The sequence below is a fragment of the Ostrinia furnacalis genome, unplaced genomic scaffold (assembly GCF_004193835.3).
Source record: "Ostrinia furnacalis isolate ACB-3 unplaced genomic scaffold, ASM419383v2 OfSCF2101, whole genome shotgun sequence".
In the NCBI taxonomy this organism is placed as follows: domain Eukaryota; kingdom Metazoa; phylum Arthropoda; class Insecta; order Lepidoptera; family Crambidae; genus Ostrinia; species Ostrinia furnacalis.
Genome location: NW_021132340.1, coordinates 354307 through 378318, shown reverse-complemented (window position 1 = coordinate 378318; position 24012 = coordinate 354307). Strand labels below are relative to the sequence as shown.

The 24012-nt window shown below is 38.5% G+C and overlaps 1 protein-coding gene across 1 annotated transcript in view; it reads left to right on the top strand.

Moving 5' to 3' along the window:
• Window positions 1–6660: 6660 nt before the first annotated feature.
• The window catches only part of Syt4 (Synaptotagmin 4), a 34684-nt gene continuing 17332 nt past the window's right edge, over window positions 6661–24012 (top strand). The window contains exons 1-6 of the mRNA XM_028307122.1: window positions 6661–6725; window positions 8314–8439; window positions 10999–11183; window positions 12820–12974; window positions 23018–23152; window positions 23882–23995. Coding sequence (XP_028162923.1) covers window positions 6671–6725; window positions 8314–8439; window positions 10999–11183; window positions 12820–12974; window positions 23018–23152; window positions 23882–23995 — 770 coding nt within the window. The 5' untranslated portion in view covers window positions 6661–6670. The remainder of the gene's footprint in view (window positions 6726–8313; window positions 8440–10998; window positions 11184–12819; window positions 12975–23017; window positions 23153–23881; window positions 23996–24012) is intronic.

The window sequence follows — 24012 nt, the reverse complement described above, 5'->3', positions numbered from 1 at the left end:
GTATCGGCACTTACAATCTTTTTCACTCAAGATGGCGTAACAGGTAGAATGAAAGTAATTGTTAAAAATATATATCATTGTGGTAAAACGAAAACATCAGAAATTCCAATTGGTATTACGTAACCAATCAGGATTCCAATTAATTGATATCTTGGAAGTCACTTTAAATTAAATATTGTACAGTTAATTCTTGAGGTATTTCAAATGTTCATAAATACTCGAAATAAGTGTAAATACCTATGTTATAATTAATTGCGCTAGATTCTAAGCTCAAACGCGTCTATTATAAAATTACTGTTAATATTCATCTTTTTTTTATACTACATAATACAAATGAATTTCTTGTTTGCTGCTCGCACATGGCAGACAGTACAAATTAAGAATTTGACTAAAATCGATTAAATAAAACTAATAACTGCAAATGATAAATCAAGTGTAAATATACTCCCAATCTAGCGCAGTCCGCTCCATTACACGGCTTGGATTCTCTCGCAGACTTGATGGCTTGCTGAACAATACATTAGGTCTTAAACAATGTAGGTCACTGCTTATTTAGGCCTTCGGAACTGTTCTAAAGGGGTCGCGGGGACGCATTCCCGGTATTTACTTACTCGTGTAATGAAACTACGTTCACTTGTTTATTTATGGAACTTCAAACGAAACGAAAGTCATTGGCGTAATTAAAGTTTCTGCAACAACAGTTAGAGCAATTCATTTCTTTGGTTATTTTATTGGTTCTTAGTAAGATAAATAGTTATTTAGTTACACTAATATGATATTTAAAAAAGTAAGGTTTGAATTTAACTTTCCTCCGGGACAAACTTGACCTTCACTGGTTGGGTTTTTATTGGTGGTCAAGCTTAAGATCCTGGCTTCACAGGAGTTGCAGCGGTGGGGACGAGAACGAGGTGGGAATTGCAAAAAGTTTAAGAAATTGTAAAAAGTAATCTTTTACTCTACAAAACATTTCTTGACCAGTGACATGGGTTTTATATTTTTGTAACAGACCGAATCATCAAAATTATACTTTTGGCAAGGATTAAAGTACTTTTGATTGAGAGACACACTTTTGATAAGATATAAACTATTTATGGAATGTGAAAGATGAAAGACAATAAAAAATGCTAGGTATAGAGTTATTACGTCACTACCGCTTAAGTCTTATTATTACATTTTAGGTAGCTTGGATACACGAAGCTTCGCCAAGATCACGTTTCAGGAGCTCATAAAATAATCAAGCCTGTTCCTAGTTTGCAACATGTCCACCCTCGTCTTGGTGGACGTTGAGCTCAGACTGGTCAGAGATGTGACGTTAACTGTCTATTTCTTAAACAGTCTTAGGCCTTGTCCAAGAGGGCGAATTCGCCGCGAATGTCTTCGCTCGAACACGAGCGTATGTATGATTCGATTCACGCGCGAATTTTCAACTCGCGCGTGTCTTGTGGACGCAATGTATTGGCTGCTAGTATCTCGCCAACGCGCGTAATATTCGCCCTCCTGGACTCCTCCTTCTTACGCCCGTACGTTCGTTCGTTTCAGCCAAATGACGTCCACTGCTGGACAAAGGCCTCCCGCAAGGTTTTCCACAATGAACGGTCCTGCGCTGCCCGCATCCAGGCTCTTCCCGCGACCTTTACCAGATCGTCGGTCCACCTAGTAGGAGGCTTGCCCACGCTACGTTTTCCAGCCCGTGGTCGCCACTCGAGAACTTTCCTGCCCCAACGGCCATCGTCTGTACGAGCTATGTGCCCCGCCCACTGCCACTTGATTTTAGCAATTCTTCGAGCTATGTCGGTTACTTTGGTTCTCCTGCGGATCTCCTCATTTCTGATTCGATCACACAGGGAAACTCCGAGCATAGCCCGCTCCATCGCCCTTTGGGTGACCTTGAGCCTTCTTATGAGGCCCATAGTAAGCGACCACGTCTCAGATCCGTATACCATCACTGGCAACACGCATTGGTCAAATACTTTCGACTTGAGACACTGCGGTATTTCGGACGTGAGTATATGGCGAAGCTTCCCGAACGCTGCCCATCCGAGTTGGATTCGACGATTGACCTTACGCCCGTATTCACAAACATTTCTATGAGGTCTCACGGTGCGCGTGGACGCAGAGGGTCCCACACGAACCAATCACAGAGCTTTATTCTGCTTCACTTAAGCAAGCATCGTTTGTGAATACGGGCGTTAGAATCCTTTTCTCTTCTTGAAAATAATACATTTTAAGAATTATTTTAAGCCAAGCTTAAATTAGATTTATTTAAATAGGTTCTAGTTTCACAACAAATATGGATATTGTGGGATTCTGTTAGGACTTTTTAGTTTACAAAATAGTAGCGTTTAGATTTAAGACAAGGTAACCTACTTTACATTCAAAATAAATTGATGTTTAACAGTTATACCAGTTATACTGAAACTTGGAATATGCTTAAAATCTCTTGAGATTTTCTTTGGATATAAAATGTAAACTTTCAAAGTTAGTGTTTTTAATCAATGAGAATTGGCTGTGGATTAAATGAAATAAAGTAAGGCTCAGCCTCCATCAATATTGCCAAACTTTGATTCTCTTAATTAATTCAATTAATTAAGTAAGTGGACTTCAGAATATTACATTTTCATAAGTCGTAGATTTATAAGTACCTATTAATTTGATATTTGAATATTTCTTCGTTAGTAAGTTAGTATTGAATAGCGTTATCACAATCATGATTAGCAATCTTTATGAATAAAAGAGTTAACTTTTTTATTTCCAAAATTGCCTATTTGACATTATCGAACTGATTGTCACGTAGTACAGGAGCGGTCATTAATTATATTTCGAGGCAGTGTACCTACTAAAAGCGAAACCACAGATTTTCATCATCAATAAATACCCCTTTGTCGGGTAGGCACTGCCTTGGTCGCGGCATGTGGAGTGCCTAAGAGCCGTGAAGGGTAGCTCGTCTCAAGAAGGACAAGTACCACTTCTGCTGCTAGTTCTCTTCACTTTCTATGATTAAACCAAAGTTTAAACCAAAAACATCTTAACAAATGAAGATAAAATTTTTCGTCTTAATTTATTAATGTTGGGTGATTTTCATGAGTCACAACATTAATCACGACATGACAAAAGGCTTCTAAAATGATAATATTACGCCTGGAGGAGTAGGTGATTGACGTCATTGCGCCGTAAGATCCTTTAACGAGAAACTTATAATCCACCCTTTACGTTCTAGACTTCTAAAGCCTTCCAATTAGAGAGTGTTCTTGTTTAAAGTTTATTTACTTCAGCAAAGTGCGGTCAATTCTCTTTCCTTTTGTCTGCGAAAGATTTGTTTATTTCAACTTTTTATTCGCCATGTTGGAACCGCGATTCCATTTTGTTTTCCGAGAGCTTAATTGAAACGTTTTGTGAGATTCACCCGCTTGTTTTAGCGACAAATATTCGGATTTCTATTTCCATTCTGTTAACAGGAATAATATAAAGCAGTTCGAACATTCTCAAGTAAATTGGGAAGGGAGAAGGCTCATAGCGACAGCACAGGTGTGGATCGATAAGTCTGTGAGAAAATTGCCTCCTGCAAAGGAGAACCTTTCATGTGTAAAGGATTTGGTAAAAACGTAAATTAAACTTTACTCGTGTATGACGTAGACATGGATTATTGTTTTTTTAGTAAGCTGAAGACACAACAAAATAGAAATACTCGATACATATTTGCAAACAAAACATCGTATTATATTTATAGCGTAGATAATAGAATAAAAACGTCAATGCTTGGCCTTTTTATAATTCTTTGTGTAATGCCCTTGAGGTGGCGACTGGTCTCCATTTTATACGATAGGTATTTTCATAAAAACTTCAGCTTAGTCTAGTTAATTTGAGAATCCGATGAAAATCTAAATCAATGTTGGTACACGTGCGTCGGCCGGTGGGCGGCCCGAGCCATCGATTGTACGGAACTAGCGGCTGATCCGGACTTAGGGCTTCATAAACAAGCGGCTGTATTATCCGCGCCCGACAGCGATACAGCGGTGCGAATAAATCCCTTGTTATACAGATTGGTCTTGCTTTAAGTGCAGGAAGGAAAACTTGATCTGCTTTTAAAATTCATTACTTAGGTAGTAGTTACTTACCCCTTAAAGAAAATAAAACTGTATCGAAAATCGAAATCTCATAACGTAGGTACCTACTTAATCAACCTCGGAAACTCAGAACAACTTTTCGGACGTTTAGAAGTTAGGCATCCAAGACAAATATCAAGACAAAATGTTTATTTACAAAATGTGAACTAAAATGATTATTTTTGTTATAGGCATTTATCAGAGTAGGTACATAATTAAGTCCCATAGTAAAGGTACACAGTTAATTTATGTATTAAAATAAGCATAGTTCTAAAATGCTAAATCCATTTGCGCTTGTGTGTAATCCCTATTCATACAACCCACAATCAATTAATGAAACCATTCACTATCCAATATGCTCCGATAATTTACACATCATACCCGAATAACTGATTATACATGTTTTTGAACTCGGTGCTGGGATTATCTATTTACTCGTTAGCTTCTACGTAAATAGCTAATTATGTATTTTGAGTGTAGATTATATTTCTGAAGTCGTGACGTGCTCTATGTATCTATCGTATACTAATATAATTATGTAGGTACCTACTTACTTACTATAGAGAGTGGTAGACTAGCTCCTTAGGAGTGCGTATCTTTGATTATGAGAAGGATTTACATAAGTAACTATAATATGAGCGTGTATTAGAATGAAATCGAAAACTCGCTACAGTTTCAAGCATACAAGTAAGTAGATAGGTATATAGAGAAGGTAGGTTTCGTTTTCTGTATATCAATTAATTGGTTCGATTGAATAAAGTTGGACCCAATAGTAAAGTACCTAAGTAAATGTTTCTTTTTTTTCTATAGTGACTCATAAATCTGAAAGATGAATCATTATTCTAATCTGACTCAGTTGTTACAACCTCGTATGGACTAGAAGGCCGAAATAAATACATTTTTTGAATAGGATCGCGAGTCTTGTTTCAGATTAATTTATTGCAGTTTATTCCAAGTTGCACTAATTTACTTTAATCGTAACTATAGCAATGACCGGTGTTTTTTGTATGGAGTTTGACAGATTTTTGACGTTTGTTAAAGTTAAAGTAAGATGGTATAACTCAGCCTAGATCATTGATCATTTCCAACTAGCTGAGCATAACATTAATTCTAACCATCGTATCACTTAGAAGCCAGTTTCAGCATTGTTGTGTAGTTTCACAAAGCGATGCGTGCCGAGGGGATCGTTTGAGGTAGCGATTGAAGCAAGATTTCATATTGTTCTGACGTGAACACTTGAACATTGAACACGACCATTCAGTCTGCGAACTTGTTGTTTCCATTGTTACTTTTAAGACAAAACATTTTAACGTCTCACTTGAATTACATTTATATTTTAATACTTATTTCAAGTAACTTTTTTACAAAGATGATGGGTGTGAATGATAAAAGGATAGATGAAAAAAATTATAACAATGTAAAATTGTTTTGCATTTTCGTAACTATTTAAAAGCTTAGCAATAAATGTCTGTCAAATCCATATCTATCCATGACACTGACATTTCACTGAATAACACGCCCCCTTAGACAAAACGCACTTTTTGATCGAATCGAAAATCGAATCCGTCAAAACTCCATACAAAAAAGGGGCTTTTCGACCACTTTTCGACTGATTTGCGATTGTAATTTGCACTTTGTCTAGACCCACAGACAAGTAAATAGCTCGCGCAGTAGGTACTTCCCCTACTAACGAGTAATTCCGAGACATAAATGTCATTTTTTGAGCATAGTCATAGGGATACCATACATGATAAATTCAAAATCTACTAATTTTGAAAAAAGGTTCATAAATATCCGATACGTATAAAACAAATAAGTACTCAGTATTTATAAAAGGTCTTTACTTGGTATAGTTATTACGTTGAGCAGTCAAATCGTTGCGTTATTTCCATGATAATATAACAATTATTTTGGATGATCGTTTCCGTGACCATCATTACCGGGAAATAAGGAAAATCCAGTGCCATTCGGGCAAACGCGATCATTTGCCCGAACTGAGTACGTGCGAATCAGTGTTCCTGAATATTTTGTAGCGAACGGACCTGTTAATATGACGGGGAATAGCATTTTCGTATTCTATTATTTTCCTACACTTGGGGATTAAGGTTTTTGTATTTCATTGTTTATATTTTGTAGTAGCTACCTACATTCAACACATTGTTTTCAGATTCGAGTTTTACAAACATTTACTGAAATCCTCTAGAGGTCAAGCTATATCAAATAAACAATTCAACTGTGTTCCGGCGAGCCGACATACTCCAACTTATTTTTGGTTTTAAACTTTTGAATTAAACTGCGAAATGGTTTTCATTTAGGAAATGACTACTAAATAAGTATCTAATAACGATTTAGGTACAAAATGCAAATGTATTTTTTTTCTTCGATTGTAAGAAATTCGTTTATAACCTTTTTTGATGGCGTTAAAAATAATGTTTCCGTCAAACTTCATTTGTTTCACAGATTATCATAGAGTATGTCCAAGTGTGATGTTTAGTAATTTCTGGTAATTTTTTTATTGTGCTAAGTTGAAGTATAATTTTGCAGTGAAATTCCTGAATAGCAATATTATGAAAGGGCAAGCGCTTATAAAGATTATAAAATTGCTTTACAAAATTTACAGTTGTAAGTATAACCACAGAATAATAATAAGTAGGTACTATAACATGTAGATAATTAAATCAACGTTAATTTAAACCCCTCAAATTCCACACATCGAGAGTTGAATCGATTCCCTTACCGATTTTGAATCTTTTTAATATTTTTAAATCATGATATGAAGGTGCAAGCATGAGTGTTAGTTTTTAAAAATGAAAGTACATAACATAATACGACTATATTTCCTATTTAACTTTATGGTTTTAACAGTGTATGTAAGTAAAAAACATCTAAACCCAGGCAAGACATCGGACTGTACATTTTAATTTTTAATAGTAGTTTTAGAGCTCTTTAAAGCTCCTTGCTTGGCATTTTAGAAGTTACCGGAGAAAACTCAGACTGCCGAATACAGGGTTGAAATTTTTATTAACCTGGCTGACTCCACGATATTCTCAGGTTGTAGTCGGGTAGGGTAACTAACCGTCAGGATTTCTCAGGACTTTGGATAACTCAATCAGACAAAAGAATCCCCTGGTAGTTTTCGAACTGGATGTTGCCAGTTCGAGTCCTGTAACAGTCTTGAGGTGATGTCTGAGAATGGCAGGCTTGTTTTATTTTGTGGTTAGTGAGGTTTACAAACTTCAAACCACAGATTATAACTAAGAATACCGTTGAAAATGTAGGTTTTTTAATTTAATAGTTCTTCCTGTGCTCTACTTTGTGACAGTTGAAAAAAAACAGACCTTCCAGTTGACAGAAAAGTGGTTTAGATGTTTTACACTGCACCGTCCCAGCTTGACAGTGTCAGGAGGGCGCTACTATAGTTTTTGATTTTTGCCACTAACGTTTCAAAATCGTTGGACTAATTGCCTTTTTAGTCCTTACTTTACTTTTTTCACTTTAGTGATGCCATCAATTACTTTATATTTTTCGCAAACCAAACTTTCTTAAGGTCACCCTATACCAGACTATATGACTTCACCCGATTGGATTTCTCCCAACATACGCGAGCGGGGAATTTTCCTATAAATCGTTCCCCTGATATAAAACCCTGTAGGAAAATAAAATGGCTCCTATTGTGCTAGCAAATGGACCGCATAGCATAGGAGTTCTTTTGTTTTATGCCTAGAAATACCGGCCGCTTGGTTTGGTGATTCGAGTATTCTTTTGCCTCTTCATTTGTAGTTCGAATGTAGGTAATAAGACGTAATAAATATTACGTAGTATAATCATTACAGCGCCAGCTATTGGTGGCAATGCTTCTTTAGTGGCCGTATTCACTCGCAACACGAATTGTGAAAATTAAGGATAAAAAATAAGAAAGAAGCATGTTTGTTAACAACACAAATCCTCAATGTTTTTTGTTAGACATTTTGACGAATCGTGAAAAAACACGATTCTGTATGCTATTGTTTGAACCAAATAAACTATTTTTCTTTCTTTCTTTCAACGTGAACGTCCGTCCATCATGACGTATCGTTAATGACGGATCCATTGTGAACGCGCCCGATCACATGTTGATGATGATGATGATGATGATGATGATGATGATGATGATGATGATGATGATGATGATGATGATGATGATGATGATGATGATAATTGTTTGTTGCAGCCGGGGCATGGCACAGCGCCACGGTGTGGGCGGTGGTGGGCGGCGCGGCGGCGCTGGCGCTGGCGCTGTTGGCCGGCGTGGCGTGCTGGGCCGCGCGCCGCAAGAACGCGCTCGCTCACAAACTTGGTCAGTACATGCAGAGTTCGTTCGTTTCAGCCAAATGACGTCCACTGCTGGACAAAAGCCTCCCCCAAGGTTTTCCACAATGTACGGTCCTGCGCTGCCCGCATCCAGGCTCTTCCCGCGACCTTTACCAGATAGTCGGTCCACCTAGTAGGAGGCCTGCCCACGCTACGTTTTCCAGCCCGTGGTCGCCACTCGAGAACTTTCCTGCCCCAACGGCCATCGTCTCTACGAGCTATGTGCCCCGCCCACTGCCACTTGATTTTAGCAATTCTGCGAGCTACGTCGGTTACTTTGGTTCTCCTACGGATCTCCTCATTTCTGATTCGATCACGCAGGGAAACTCCGAGCATAGCCCAACATGCAGAGTAAGAAAGAAGAAAGAAAGAAAGAAAATAATTTTATTTTGACAACAACAGATTCAGGGAACAAAGACATACATAAAAAAAATTACTTTGTTGCCAAAAAAGGTCACCCACTCAGTAATATCTTGACAGTGTGACTGTCAAGACACTGATTTTCAGTGGGTGCCTTTTTGCAGCGCTATTTAACAAAAACAGAAAGAAGAGTAAAAAATAATAATATAAACCATAAATTAATAATTCAGTAAATTAATCAAATACAAATTTTAAATTAAATAATAACAACTTACATAATTAATTAAATTAAAACATAACAATATTAATAAAATTCATACATAAACATGTCAAAACAAAAACCATTTCTACTGCATGGCCATAAAAAGTCGAGGCAGAGACAGAAGAAAAAAAAATACATAAAAAAAATACAAATGAGTAGGTCATCTTCATAGAAACGCACCGAGCGCGCTCACATACAAACCGCGCTCGGACGTTTCTATGAAGATGACCTACTCATTTGCATTTACTCTGGTACAGGTCTACTTACTACTTCAAACTCAAATAAGTGAACAGTTATTTAAGTCTCCCTACCAGCCACAACCATTCATCGTAGCTAAAGTTTACTCGTAGTACAAAGAAAAATACAATAATCTAAATACATGATAACAAAATAACAATACAAGTTAACAAAATATTCACTACTGCCTAGGCGCAGACCTTCGATTTTTAATCGGCCGATAGTTGAACCCGATTTTAATTTGTATGAAAATCAAATCGGTGAAATATGCGCACTTCCATACATGCCCATACTGATTAACTGCCCGACTAAACTATCGGGCGACAAAAAATCGGTGGTCTGCGCCTAGGCTTACAACTACACTTATGTCGCAGAAGTATTTAGTTTGATGTGCAGTCGCAGGGAAATTGATATAACCAGGACTTTACGTTTTCCTGAAAGTTCGTAAGTTTATTTTGTGGGCCAGACTAATAGAAACTTCCCCAGGTTCAAAACTCTTCTTAATAGAATGATAGATCAATCTCTATCTAGTTTATCAAAAGGATTCAGTAACTGTCAGGAAGGTAGCGAACGTGGTTAGTAAAAGCGTTAAATATTTATTGCTACAGCTTCCGTTTCCGAAGTGAATTGTTTATTTCTATGCGTTTTATAGCCACTAATGTAGTGTAGGCGCATCTCCTGAGTGACGAGTGGGCGCGTATCGTAAAACGAAACGACATAAAAAGCTTCCTTGGACTTTATGGGGTCCCGTCCACGGGAGGACTAGCAGCCCTGTCTCTGATATGGTAGGACATGATAAGTTACAGAGGACAGCACATCAAGTTTTAAAAACACTGGCATCTATGTCTTTGTAATCTTACTTCTTACTAATATTATGAATGCGAAAGTTTGTATGGATGTCTGGATGTTTGTTACTCTTTCACGCAAAAACTACTGAACGGATTTTGATGAAATTTTAAAGTATTTTTGTTGATGAAAAATTTTAAAGTATGACGATCTGTGACAAACTATATTTCACGCGGGTGAAGCCGCGGGCAAAAGCTAGTAGGTTCTATTTTGCAAACAAAATTGTACAGACCTAGGTAATCTTCGTCAATTCCAATGAATGTAAAAAATAAAATGCGGGAATTTAAGTACTATGGGCTTTCATTTTGTAAAATGGGCTTACAAATAGTTAAAAGGCATTAGTATTTTTCCCCTTCATATTTCTGTCCGTTTGAATTTTTGAAACAAAATATCCTGAAGGAACATCTGAAAAGGAATAAACTGCAATAAAAATAATTTCATGATGCTTACCTGTAAGGGTTCTCAACAAGCCCTTTAGTAGGTACTTTTTAAAGCGATACATTCACATGCTAGAGTTAAGTTTAATAATGACTTTAAACTTTCGCACTCAAGTTCAGTGAGCTCTGTTAATTAGTTTGTGTTATTTCGTCAAGTACAACATTTGCTTACCAACCTAGTAATTACAAAACAAAGCTTGTTATTTTGTGGGTAAATATGTTTGAAGGGTATGATTATAAGGGTAACAAAGTTACACTGTCAATTGGCGACTTTTTATGATTAACAACTTACGATTACCTGTCACAAAATTGTTGATAACGTCTGAATTAATTTGAAGAATCTTAACATTTTGTGATAGATTCTTCTAGCCCTATCTTTTGCTAAAGTCACGCTACATTACAGGAGGCAAGCGTGGCCCAGACAAGGCGCTGGTGTTCCAGCCTCCCCGCCGTGCTACCGCGGTCCGTTCTCCGGGCTCGGCCACGCATTACCTGAGGAAGTCTCCGTCGCCCACGGCGCCCACTGCGCCCACGGCCACCTCCCCGCCCAGGCCACAGCCCACGCCCACGCCCACGCCGCAGAACCCGGTGAGTGAAGAGAGCAGGGATGAAATGGATTATTCCCGTTCGTCCTACCAAGCTTTATTCCACTTGTGGGACTAACCCTTCTATTAAATTTATATTCCCGTTCGTCCCACTGGACTTGATAGTAGGACAAACGGGAATATATATATTTTAAATTCCCGTTCGTCCCACTCAATCAAATAGAAAACAATTTTGGGATGGGTAGTAAGAAATTCACCTTTTGTACCCGTTGCACCACCGGCCTGCACCACTGGTGGTGCAGGCCGGTGGTGCAATGGGTGCAATCCCGGGTTTAATCCCTTTTACACCACCAATAGTGCATTGAAGGCGCATTTGTAATATGACCACCTTCCGAGACAACGATCACGATCTTGCAGCAACAGCAACACAAGCCGGTGAATGCATCACGAGTAGGGACTACTTATTACGCAGAATGAATACGCATGACACGGGACTATTCCCACCTCTCGTTCCCACCGCTGTAACTCCTGTGTAGCTAGGATCTACATACAGCTTGACCGCCTATAAAAACACAACCAGTGAAGGTCAAGTTTGTCCCGGGGGAAAGTTAAACTGTCATTGGACCCGCAAATAAATTAATCAGAAGAACATAGGAGGAGTTCGAAGTTAAGGTTCGACTTCCCTCCATTGCAAAGCGGATGACAGGTGACAAACAAAGGTTTAGTAACCTTTATGAAAAGATATGCACCACGTATGACAAACGAAGACCAGTGTATTGACATTAATTTGTGATCTGATGAAAAAAAGTGAATTTTACTTACCCACCAGCACACTATTTGGCGAACCTATCTTGATTTTAATATAAACTGGACATCACTTAAAAGCCATTGTCATTTGTTTCTTTCTGTTTACACTCGAGGGAAATCGCCTTTAAGCCTTCAGCAGTCATTCACCTTCGATTAATTTCGTTGTGAACCCAAAGTTAAGGTTTCCCCTGGGACCACCTAACCTTCATTGGCTGGGTTTATTGGCGGTTGAGCTGTCAATCTATCAATTGCAGTGGTGGGATTATTCCCTTTAAGTGCAGGGTTAAAGTATCGCCGCTGGAACAATGAAAATAAAGAATGTATGCTCTGTGCAAGTTCGGGATTTAGCTTTGACCTCAGGATGCCATACAACGTCGGGCAACCGCATATTGATCGACAAATACGGTTTTGAGGTTTCGTTGTTTTGGTAGGATGTATGAAACCTCTGGCATTAATGGAAACTATAATAACAAACACTTTAAAACGCAACAACGAAAACTGAAGTAACGTGAAAAACGGCAGATAATAATTTATTGATTAATCTTAAACTACTAAAATCAAATGAATAATATTTTATTAAATTTTGTCCAATATTTTGGCACTTGTGAATGTTAAAGATAATTTTAAAAAGTTAGCCCTGAACAACGGCCCTGTGACACTTTATAATTATGTCTCCTTTCTTTTGGGCTTACCTACTCTTTTATTACTGTAATATTATACAAAGATTTTTCTTAAAACATTTTATATTGTCTAACGACTACTTTTTTACCTACAGCCCACTCAGATTGTACTTATTTACTACAGATAGACAAGAGAGATGAAGCAAGAACAAATCTTATTCCCAAAACCTTAAGGTCTGTTTCTCTACGCAGCCATCCGGAGGCACCAGCCCCCACACACCGACAGCGCCGGAACCGGCCCCGCTCAGCAAGGAGCTCGCCGACGCCAACGCGACCGAGAAGCCAAAGCCGGTAGACAACGAGCCAGCCAACGAGGGCCGCCTTGGAGACCTCCACTTCAAGCTCCGGTATGTTGACGTGGAAGAAGTGGTCTGAGAATATATCGATTTAATGTGTTCGAGCGTTTTATTCAGTTTAGTCACAGAATAATAATAAGTACTACGTACAGAAGTTTTGCTTCGCGAAGGTATTTAAAAAAATGTATGCTCAATGTCATTAACAATATGGTGTAATTTAGCCTGTCTCAAGAGTCAAGCACCATTTTGTTGACAAACGTCAGTGATCGGCACTGCGCCGAAGCTATAGGGCTGACTTCGGTAAAATGATGTGACGTGAGGTGCCAAACTGCGGAAAATGGCGGAGGAAATACATGATTTAGCATGAATTATCATGAATAATATTAACTACTTATTTACCTCTCAGTGTCTTGAGGCAACTGAAAAAAGTACATTTTGTGTTTTTATTATTATTTAGGCAGTTGAATACTGCACAGTATTTAGTACACCATTTTCTTTATTTTCTCCCATCATACACAAGAATACGCGTGCGTGAGTCAATGTTCGCTCGTATGTGAGGCCTTGTCGAATAGTATCCTGTAGGTGGGCCATCGTGCGTGTTTTGTTTTCGATGTAAACTCGCGGAGATGAACAGGCCTGTTTAGTCACAGAATAATAATAAGTACTACGGTTTAGTTTTGAAATTAACTACAGATCTAGCGCTTATCTGAAGCAGTGTCAGCAGCGGAGACTTTAGATGTGCTTCTTTGTATGCTCTGTCACGTCTTATATGTCACCTCCCCCGTGTCGCTCCCATACCACAGGCTCATTTATACACTAGACCTGTAGTTTCTTTTGGAAATTGACTATTTTTTAATAAAATATTACAAACAGATTATGGAAAGACCATACCGTATGGAAAGTAATTCCAATGGTCTTACAGTTAAAAAACTTATTTCAGTTTGGACAATATTTTGAAGGTAAGTAGAGACCTTAACTAATTATAATTTTTATTTATTTGAAAGAAAGACATACAAGCAGGAAAAACATAGATACACAATGAAGGAGATACACAAATTAATGTACAGATAGCTGCTTGTGCCCCTCTGACAAAAAGGCACCCGATCAGCTAATTGGTAGAAAGCGGGTATTATGCTTTGTTTATTTATTTATTTATGCAACATAATTAGCTTACAGAAAACCCAAAGCGCTTACATGTTTAGTCACATTGATTACAACTAATTACAATTGGTAATTATTCAGTACTGGACTGTCATGTGTATATTAAGCTGAAATGTTGAAACTAATCGAAAGTTCGTTTACCTAAAGATAATTAAGTAGGTAACGCACGTATACGGTACTCTCATAAAAAGGCGGTTTAATAAAATAGCAAACAACCATCACGGTGATGTAATATTATGATGATTAGCAAAATAATTTCTAAGCGGCTGTCGCCCGAGGCATCGAGTGGTGGGCGGCACTGGGCGGGCGGCACCGGCGACGGTAGTAATCTCATTACTGGGCCCAAACTCGAGGTCAAATGCTAATCTTTAGTTATATGCCCGTAGATTACTAAATTATTTGGACATTTATTTAATGGAAAAACATAGGTATAATTTGTTTTTTAATGAAGAATAATTTTGGCACATTGACAATTTCAGTATGTCAACGACAATGCCACATAATGTGAATGTGCTAATGTGGTTAAGCAATAAACGATTCAGTATAGAGTAGTGTAGAGTAGAGAGAGTGAACAATATTTTACAAGCTTTTTATTACTTTCACATGTCTGGTGTCTGTCGTCAAATCTTGCAACTTAAAATTTACCCACTTCCCGGTTTTCTATTGAGCTGGAATTTTGCATGCATGTGTAAGTCGGATGACAATGCAATATTATGATGACACGGAGCTGATCTGATGATGGAGCTGGAAGGTAGTCATAGGAACTCCGCAATAAAACGACACAGGCCTATCGAGTTTGGGCTCGTTTAATTTGTATTGACGAGAACTATAATCCTGTATGGTAACCATTAGGGTCTGATGATGGAGCCGGAAGGTGTCCATAGGAAATTCGCACTGAAACAACACAACCTCGTCGAGTTTGGGCTCGTTTAATTTTTATTGACAAGTACTTTAATCATAGATGGTAACCATCAGGGTCTGATGATGGAGCCGGAAGGTGTCCATAGGAAATTCGCACTGAAACAACACAACCCCGTCGAGTTTGGGCTCGTTTAATTTATATTGACGAGTACTTCAATCCTACATGGTAACCAGGGTCTGATGATGGAGCCGCAAGGTAGTTCAAGGTAGTCATAGGAAATTTGCAATAAAACGACACAATGTCATCGAGTTTGGGGTCATTTGATTCGTATTGACGAGTAGGTACTTTAATCCTACATGGTAACCAGGGTCTGATGATGGAGCCGGAAGGTGGCCTTATGAAATCCGTACTAAATCGACACAACCCCGTCGAGTTTGGGCTCGTTTTATTCGTATTGACGAGTACTTCAATCCTACATGGTAACCAGTGTCTGATGATGGAGCCGCACGGTGGTCATAGGAACTTTGCAATAAAACGACACAATACCATCGAGTTTGGGCTCGTTTGATTCGTATTAATGAGGACTTCAATTTTATATGATAAACAGGATCTGATGATAGAGCCGGCAGGTGGCTATAGGAATTCCACACTAAAACGACACCACCTTATCGAGTTTTCGCTCATTTGATTCGTATTGATGAGCACTTCAATCACATAATATGATAACTAGGGTCTGATAATAAAGCTGGAAGGTGGTCACATGAACTTTGCAATAAAACGACACAATACCATCGAGTTTGGGCTCGTTTAATTTGTATTGACGACAACTTCAATCCTATATGATACTAGGGTCTAATTATGGAGTTGGAATGTGGCCATAGGAACTCCGCAATAAAGCGACACAACCCCGTAGACTTTGGGCTCATTTAATACGTCGCAAGTCGTAACCCTATCAAATGGGAATAATGTTCGTTACATTTAGTATGAATGTAAGTAGTTTCATTTTGATTAGATGAATAACCCATTGCAAAGGTGCACGAGCTGAGAGCTGAATATGAATATTATGAGGGTGTATAAAAAATAATATGTCATAATCACTAACGCTGCGCCTTAACCAAAATGTTTCAATAAATTTCAACTTTTCAAACCCGCATTATAAATACTAAAAAGTCGAAAATAAAATTAAATAAAAAAATATTTTTCAAAAACAAGCTTTTAATGCTCTAAAAAGAATAAAATAAAACAAACCCATCAACTTATTACTTTACTCAATTTATATGATTAAAAGCTTGTCGCGAGATTTACTTGTATAAAAAATACATTAAATACGTAACTTGATCTTGCTAAAACTTTGATCTTAGAAAAAAATCAAATAGTTAAATACATACATCTAGTAAATCTCGCGACAAGCTTTTAATCATATAAATTGAGTAAAGTAATAAGTTGATGGGTTTGTTTTATTTTATTCTTTTTAGAGCATTAAAAGCTTGTTTTTGAAAAATATTTCTTTATTTAATTTTTAACTTTTATCGTTTCGTCTGAATCGAAAAATACCATAGATAAGTTTTCCAATAGCTTCTGTTCGAATTTATCGAATGAAATTTGGCGACATTGATGTAGGTTTAGTCGACACCGCATTATGCTGGCTACAGACAGTAATCCATTTTATATAACTTATAGGCGAATTAGTTCATGTCGCAATACTTTATAGGACTTTAAAAAAGTATGTTTACTACTTTAAATCGTTCTTATAGTTTACATTTTTTGTTTCTATGTAAAAAATACGAGTATTCTTTAATTATAGAGAAGAAATTAATCACCTAGTATCTTAGTTTTAATTCGTTAACTTCCAATTAATTTTGATGCTGATCACAGACATTTTGTTTAATCCTGACTTCTCTAATTGACATCCTCTTAAGAATTCAGAGAGTAAGATATAAGTTTCAGGGAGTATCTCATTAATGAACGAATGGTCCCAATTTGCGATTCGTGAGAAATGGCGATGTAATTGAACAATCGAGTAGACCTACGTCAAACGTTGACAACTTTTTTTGGCGTCTGCGAAATACATTCGTAATCGCCTTTTGTTTTCCAATATTTGCTAATGTGGGAGAAGCTAGGGATTTACCTTCATACCTCTGTACTCAAACAAAATCTATCAAATTTTATGTCGTTGTTACATTTTATCAACAGAGACTGACGTGTCGAGTCGAGGGAAACCCAGTTATTATAAAATCGATAGCGATGTACAGTCGCGGAATGAAAAGGTTCGTCACCTTAGTGTCGGTTTTCGCTTGCACTAGGTACTGTAAGAGTCAAACTTGCCAACATAACCGTGCAAGAAACAATGCTGCTAACATTTAAATAAATATCGTCCCTTAGCTAACAACACCGCGTAAGTCATTTTTAGCAACTTTTCAGGAGACGAAAAAAACTGTTTATTTGAAAAAATCGGTGGATATTTCCTATTGTTACTTATTAAATACTTTATTTAGCGGTTAAGAAATAATTATTTATACTTAATTTGACGATTTACTTTATTTTAACCTATATTATATGACTTGAGCGGTGTTGACTGATATTTTTGTAGAGTTAGGCGGTGTTGTTTGCCGAAATGTAAAGGAATAAGGTATTAATAGATGATTTACAAAGAAAAATTATATTAAGAATTATTTAAAAAATAGTTAAACAATCATTATAACCTATGTATCTTTAACCTAAATCTTAGAATCACAGTGTGTAGATCAAATATTGTGATGGGGGGCCTTCAACGCGAAGCTGGGCAAACGAAACGACAATGAGCTGGAAGTGGGGCAATTTGGGTACGGAGAGAGGAACGCACGTGGCTAACTGCTGGCTGGCTTTATGGAGAGGGATGATGAACTCCTTCTTCAGAAAGCCAAAACAGCGAAAGTAGATTTCGCTGCATCCCAATGACGCTATGAAATATGAGATCAACTTCATCTTGTCGACGTAGAAGCATGTTGTCTGTGCGGTCAATTTGGTCAAAACAGGAAGCAATCACCAAATGGTAAGAGGCACATTAAATATATGTCCGAATCTCGATAGATGTCGACTGATAAAGTCTACACTCCGCCCAGCGTCCATCCAACCCCGAAAGCTCAACTCGAGTTGCAAAATCGTTCCCAATGCCAGGACATTGCAAAAATGTGGAAAAGTACAATGGCAGGTTCTTGGGAATTGTCCAAATGACTGGGTGTAAGGTTTTTAAAACCCGTCGTTTAAGAGAAACAAAAAAGATCTCTGATCTCATCAACAACCATATAGAAGATAGACGAAACATGGATCTGCAGTCATCTGAAGATGCTACTCAATACCGTCGTCTTAACAGATAGATCTCTAAATCTTTTGACTCGCGACCTACGCATATACTCGTAATACAGACGATTGAGCATAACAAGGACTCTAAGGTGTTCGTAAGAGATCAGCCTGTCTGTTGGCCAAAGCCAACTGACCAAGCTGAAGACCGAGAATAGTGTCGGGGCTTGAGATATTGGAAGAGGTTGAGAAGGTCTACGGACAATTATAAACGTCTGTGTTCACACCTGTCACAACACCTGTCTAGCCGAAGACACAAGAGCTAGATTGACCCGACACAATACCTAAGATATCCAGAACGCCAGTCTACATGAGCTTGGAATAGCTCTGGAACAGCTGATAAACAACAAGGCCCCGGGTGATGCTGGAATTACGGCTCAGCTTTTGAAAGCAGGTGAAATGTCGATGCTAAAGGCTCTTTGGAAGCTGTTCTATTCCGTCATCCTCGAGGGAAAAACCCCTACGGTACGGCACAGAAATGTGGTGATACTCTTCTTCAAAAAACGGCGATGAAACCTTGTTGAAGCCATCTAACTTCTGAACCATGTCTACAAGCTGTTTTCGAGTAATTATGAATCGTCTAGCTCGCAAACTCGACGCCTTCCAGCCTCTTGATCAAGCTGGTTTCCAGGCTGGCTGGCAGGCTTTAGTGTCTTAGATCACAATATACACGCTGCGGCAGATTATACAGAAGACCGAGGAGTATAATCAGCCACTTTGCCTGGCGTTTGTGGATTATGAGAAAGCCTTCGATTCGATTGAAACCTGGGCAGTTGCTAACGCCGTTTATGTCCTGTTTATTGTAATTGTGCACATAACAATTCATCACCTGAACTCGGAATACTTCAAGAATCAGTTCCTTCTCCATCAATAGTGTTTGACTTGTATAGCTTCCTAAAAGAATTAAAATACAGTTTGAAACACCGCCTAAGTTAGAAAAAATACAATTGTAAACACCGCTTAAGTAAATGAAGATATTTTCTATTATCATTTCCTTATATATTAATACGCGTAAATCATTAAAAAATACATTATTATATAGCTTACCTCTTAATCTTCTATTAAAACTTCTTTCATAGACCTTTTCGCGATAAAACTCACTTAAAAATATAAAAATTACGGAGCGCGAAGGAACTTTACGAGAAATGTATGGCAGACTAACGACTTGAGCGGTGTTGCGAGGCAAACCGACTTGCGCGGTGTCACTAAAATTCAAATTACGGCTTCTTATTGGCTGAAATCTATAACATGTGACCAATGGTTAGACGCGCGATGAGCAGATCTATCCAATGGCATTAAAATCACAGAATAAGTAATAGTACAGGTACAGAAGGATTACTCCGCAAGACGATTTAAATAAATGCGAGTCTTCCTACGACGCGATACAGTGGAATTCAGCTCGCACAGCACTAAGTACCTACAATTTTATTCATCTACAAGTTTTGTCTCTTTCTATCGCGTACTCTTCTTGCGCTGTTAGGGTTGCTGTCTAGTGAAAAAATAATTAATCTACTTATTTGTAATGAGGTACGTATATAGGTAAGTACGCATTCATTATGGAAAACCTTGGGAGAGGCCTTTGTCCAGCAGTGGACGTCATTTGGCTGAAACGAACGAACGCATTCTGAGCAGTAGTCATGGTAGGTTAGGTTCCTATACTATCCTAAAAATACCTACATGGCCAACATACCTTTCAGCATCTTTGGGAAGCGAAAAAAAGATAAATCCGGTAGATTTCTTTCCGAATTTAAACACCCGAACGCCGCACAATATTTCTTTCTCTTTATGTCCATTTTTAAATAATATTCTCTATAATATTATCTTCGATCATAGAATTAGGTACTACAACGCACGCCAGCGTCCTGGACGGGCGCGCGCATGACACTCGACTGATATAATACCCGCCGGCGGGGCGCTTCGCTGTAGGTAATTATCGGATGTACCGCGCGGAGTGAGCCAGGCCTGCTACGGTGCTACTCTTCAAATATACATAGAAAATAACTCCACACGAATTAAATGTAAAGTGATCTACCCCTTGATGAGTCTCTTTTGAAACTCTAATGTGTAGTAGTGTTGAATAGGATCTCTCACTTAAATAAATGAAAGGTGTTCACTTTTGTTCACCTTGTTTGTCATTATGTAAAGGATAATGTCCAAATTTTAGTAGTTAAATAGACTATCATAGGTACTTAGTTGTTAAAAAGTAGTTAGGTCACGACCTTTGAGCCGCAGACAGTCGTAAAGGCATCAATAGCCCGTTTTTAAATTCAAGTAAGTAACTATTTAGTCTTTAGGGCCCAAACAGTCTGCAGAACGATGTTACCTTATTACAAACAGTTAAGGTTCAACGTCAGTCAGTTATAAACATACTTGAACCGACTGTACGTCGAATACGTCGAAGTTTACAGCCGCATACGGCAACGACATAAAACTTTCTGTCTGCAGTATTTTTCTCAGGTCTTTATGCGGTATAACTGTAATATTGCTGATGTGAAACAAATATCTTTAGTTTTCTTATGGATCTTAACTTTATACGTTATTGCACGGTTAAACGATAGTAGCATAATCATATGACTGAAGCCGTGTGGTGACGGCAGAGTAGAATACATTTGTCACCAACCCCTACTCTTCCCGCGGGTGTCGTAAGAGGCGACTTAGGGACTACACATCAAACAGAGAATGGGCAGCAGCGCTCTCTGAAAAACATCAATCTTTTAAACTGCGATCTTCAACCCGCCTGCCAAGCGTGGAGATTATGGCAAAACCCTCCACTTTAGTGGAGGAGGCTCATAGTCCAGCAGTGGACTGTAAAGGGCTGTTGATGATGACTGAATGTACCCAATGTTACTCAATCCAATGGGCTATACAAAAACAGAACATATAGATCGCCTAATATTTTAATTTGGACATTTTAAAGTCAAAACTCAAACTTTTAAACTGACAGCGTTAACTACGAGTATAAGGGCTATACCAGTGACGTACTGAAAAAATAATTAAAAATCACTGTAATCAATAAATAAATCACTTCACAAAATTAAAAGGAGTCATAAGCCTTGTTAAATCCCAGTTTCTCCCACGCAATTTGTATGTAAAGTTATTAAACTTCGTGGCTCAATCATTGGATCTAAAGCCTTTAGCTTTATATCCGAAAACAGATGTCATTGGCTTAAAATGCAAACGAGAAACAACCTTATTAACCAAGTCGTAAGTTAACGTTAATACAGTCGCAGTAGAATATGTTGCGACGCTATTTGTCAGCGAAATTTAAGAGGCTCTTAAAAGAAAATTGGTAGCGGTACTCACTGTTATAGCACTCTTAAAAGTTGTTTAAGACGTTATGAGTAATACAATTTCGGCCTAAAGTAAATTAAATTGTCAGGAAAGATTTATTAAGGGTGATGCTCGTGCTTGAATAAACCTTACATTACTAAACATGATGATACCTATAACACACTCGATGTGGTTCAGCTAACATCTTTTAGTGTTTGTTTCAATTAAAAGATTTTTGTGTATTATAGAGCTATCAATAACTCGTAACTTACAAGAGTATAATCATCAACAATAAGCTAAAATGTAAGCATTTCGCAATGATTTTAATGGTTTTCTTGGAAAAAAAAACTTAATCCATGCTTACAAAAGAAAGATGGAGAACTTTGGCCGAGTACATTTATTTTTTTACTAAATGTAGAGTGTATCCAGTGAACATTATTCTGCCTGTATATTTATTCCAAGAATAGGTCCTATTAGATAAATGTCTTGTAAATGAGTGTTTGGTTACACTCGGACCACTTTGTAGGCTGAGCACGTCCGACGGCCCTTAGCCCTATTTTTAGATACCGCAGAGAACTATTGCTGAATTGTACGGCCATTTCCTCCTTCGTATTGAGAGTATTATGTACTTGTGTTATTACTGACCCTTTAGCCTTAGGTGCCTACTTGACCGAACCGTTTTATCATAAGGATAATAGCTTAGGATCTATTCAAGTACAGTTCTTCAGTAAGAGGCTCTTTCACGGAATATTTTTGGCGAGTACCTAAATGCTTTTAGTCTGAAGTATAATCTTTCTACGATACTATATATTATTTAGGCTAGATAATTTTGCTTATTGTAACGTAAATGCCAGATTTTTGTACTGAATGAAACTTGACCGAGCTTAATTGTATTGATTATTATTATGATATTATGAACACCTATAAAATTTTTGCTTGTGGTGTCAAATACAGAGTTTGTAGACAAACTATATAAAACTTAGCGAAGCGATTACCTATTTCAGATCTTTTATGGTATTTTATCGAAATTGACAACAAATCATCATTATCATTTTCAGCCATAGGACGTCCTCTGCTGAACATAGGCCTCCCCCAATGATTTCCACAATGGCCGGTTGGTGGCGGCCTGCATCCAGGCCTAACAACAAATGCTACACCGTAAAATAAAAAAAACATGAAGGGTGCATTGAAGAGCATTACCTAACTTATAGCGTGGCGTGGATCTAATGTCGATTATTTCTATGGTGAAAACCAGTAACAACTAGTTGCATGTGTACCTTACTTTACCGTACTGTACCTTACCAGTAACTATTAGTTTTATGTGTACCTTACCTTACCAGTAACAACTAATTTTATGTGTACCTTACCTTACCGTACTGTACCTTACCTTACCAGTAACAATTACTTTTATGTGTTCACCAGATAAATATCATCTAGTCTAACCTCGGTCCTTTTGCCGCAGATATGAAAACGAGAAGAACGCTCTGGTGGTATCGGTGGTGTCGTGCCAGGGCCTCCCGGGCAGGGAGCCGGCCGGGCCCGACCCCTACGTCAAGCTGCAGCTGCTCCCGGACAAACAGCATAAGGTCAAGACCAGGTATGTGGGCAAGGAAGTTTATATTTAAGTCGCGATTTCATAATGGCAGTGGGCGGGGCACATAGCTCGTAGAGCTGATGATGGCCGCTGGGGCAGGAAAGTTCTTGAGTGGCGACCACGAGCCGGAAGACGTAGCGTGGGCAGGCCTCCCACTAGGTGGACCGACGATCTGGTGAAGGTCGCGGGAGGCGCCTGGATGCGGGCGGCGCAGAACCAGTCTTTGTGGAAATCCTTGGGGGAGGCCTTTGTCCAGCAGTGGACGTCTTTCGGCTGAAACGAACGAATGAACTTCATAATGATGGCTATCGTTTTAACTTTCACCCCTTGGCGCCACTGTGGAGTAAGGTCACTGTCACTTGCTAGTGGCGAAGACAGTGGTGCCAACTAGTGTGTGCTGAAGCGGTAGGAGTGATGAGGTAAATTGTTGCCCAAATGAACCGTATGGTTAGGTTTTAAAGTTATCAGGGCTTATGTAGAGCCAAGCTATGCCCTAACTCTACACCTTAGTCAAAATCTGGCATGGCCGTTTCGCTATCGTCATACGAGCGCAATGCTAGGCGCTCCCCATACTAGTTTTCATTTTCTAGAAGCCAAGCGTCGAATTTGAAGACGCTCTTAGCCTGACAAGTTTTCAGGGCTAAATTGCCATGCCATTAGGAAGTATAGAAACAGATGAAAGAACCTTCATCGTTCTTAATCTTTACCTAATTATGCTCCTACCACTTCCAGGGTGGTCCGCAAGACCCGCTGCCCGGTGTACGACGAGGACTTCACGTTCTACGGCATCGCGCCGCACCAGCTAGCCGCCATCACGCTGCACTTCGTCGTCCTCAGCTTTGACAGGTTTATACACCTATTTT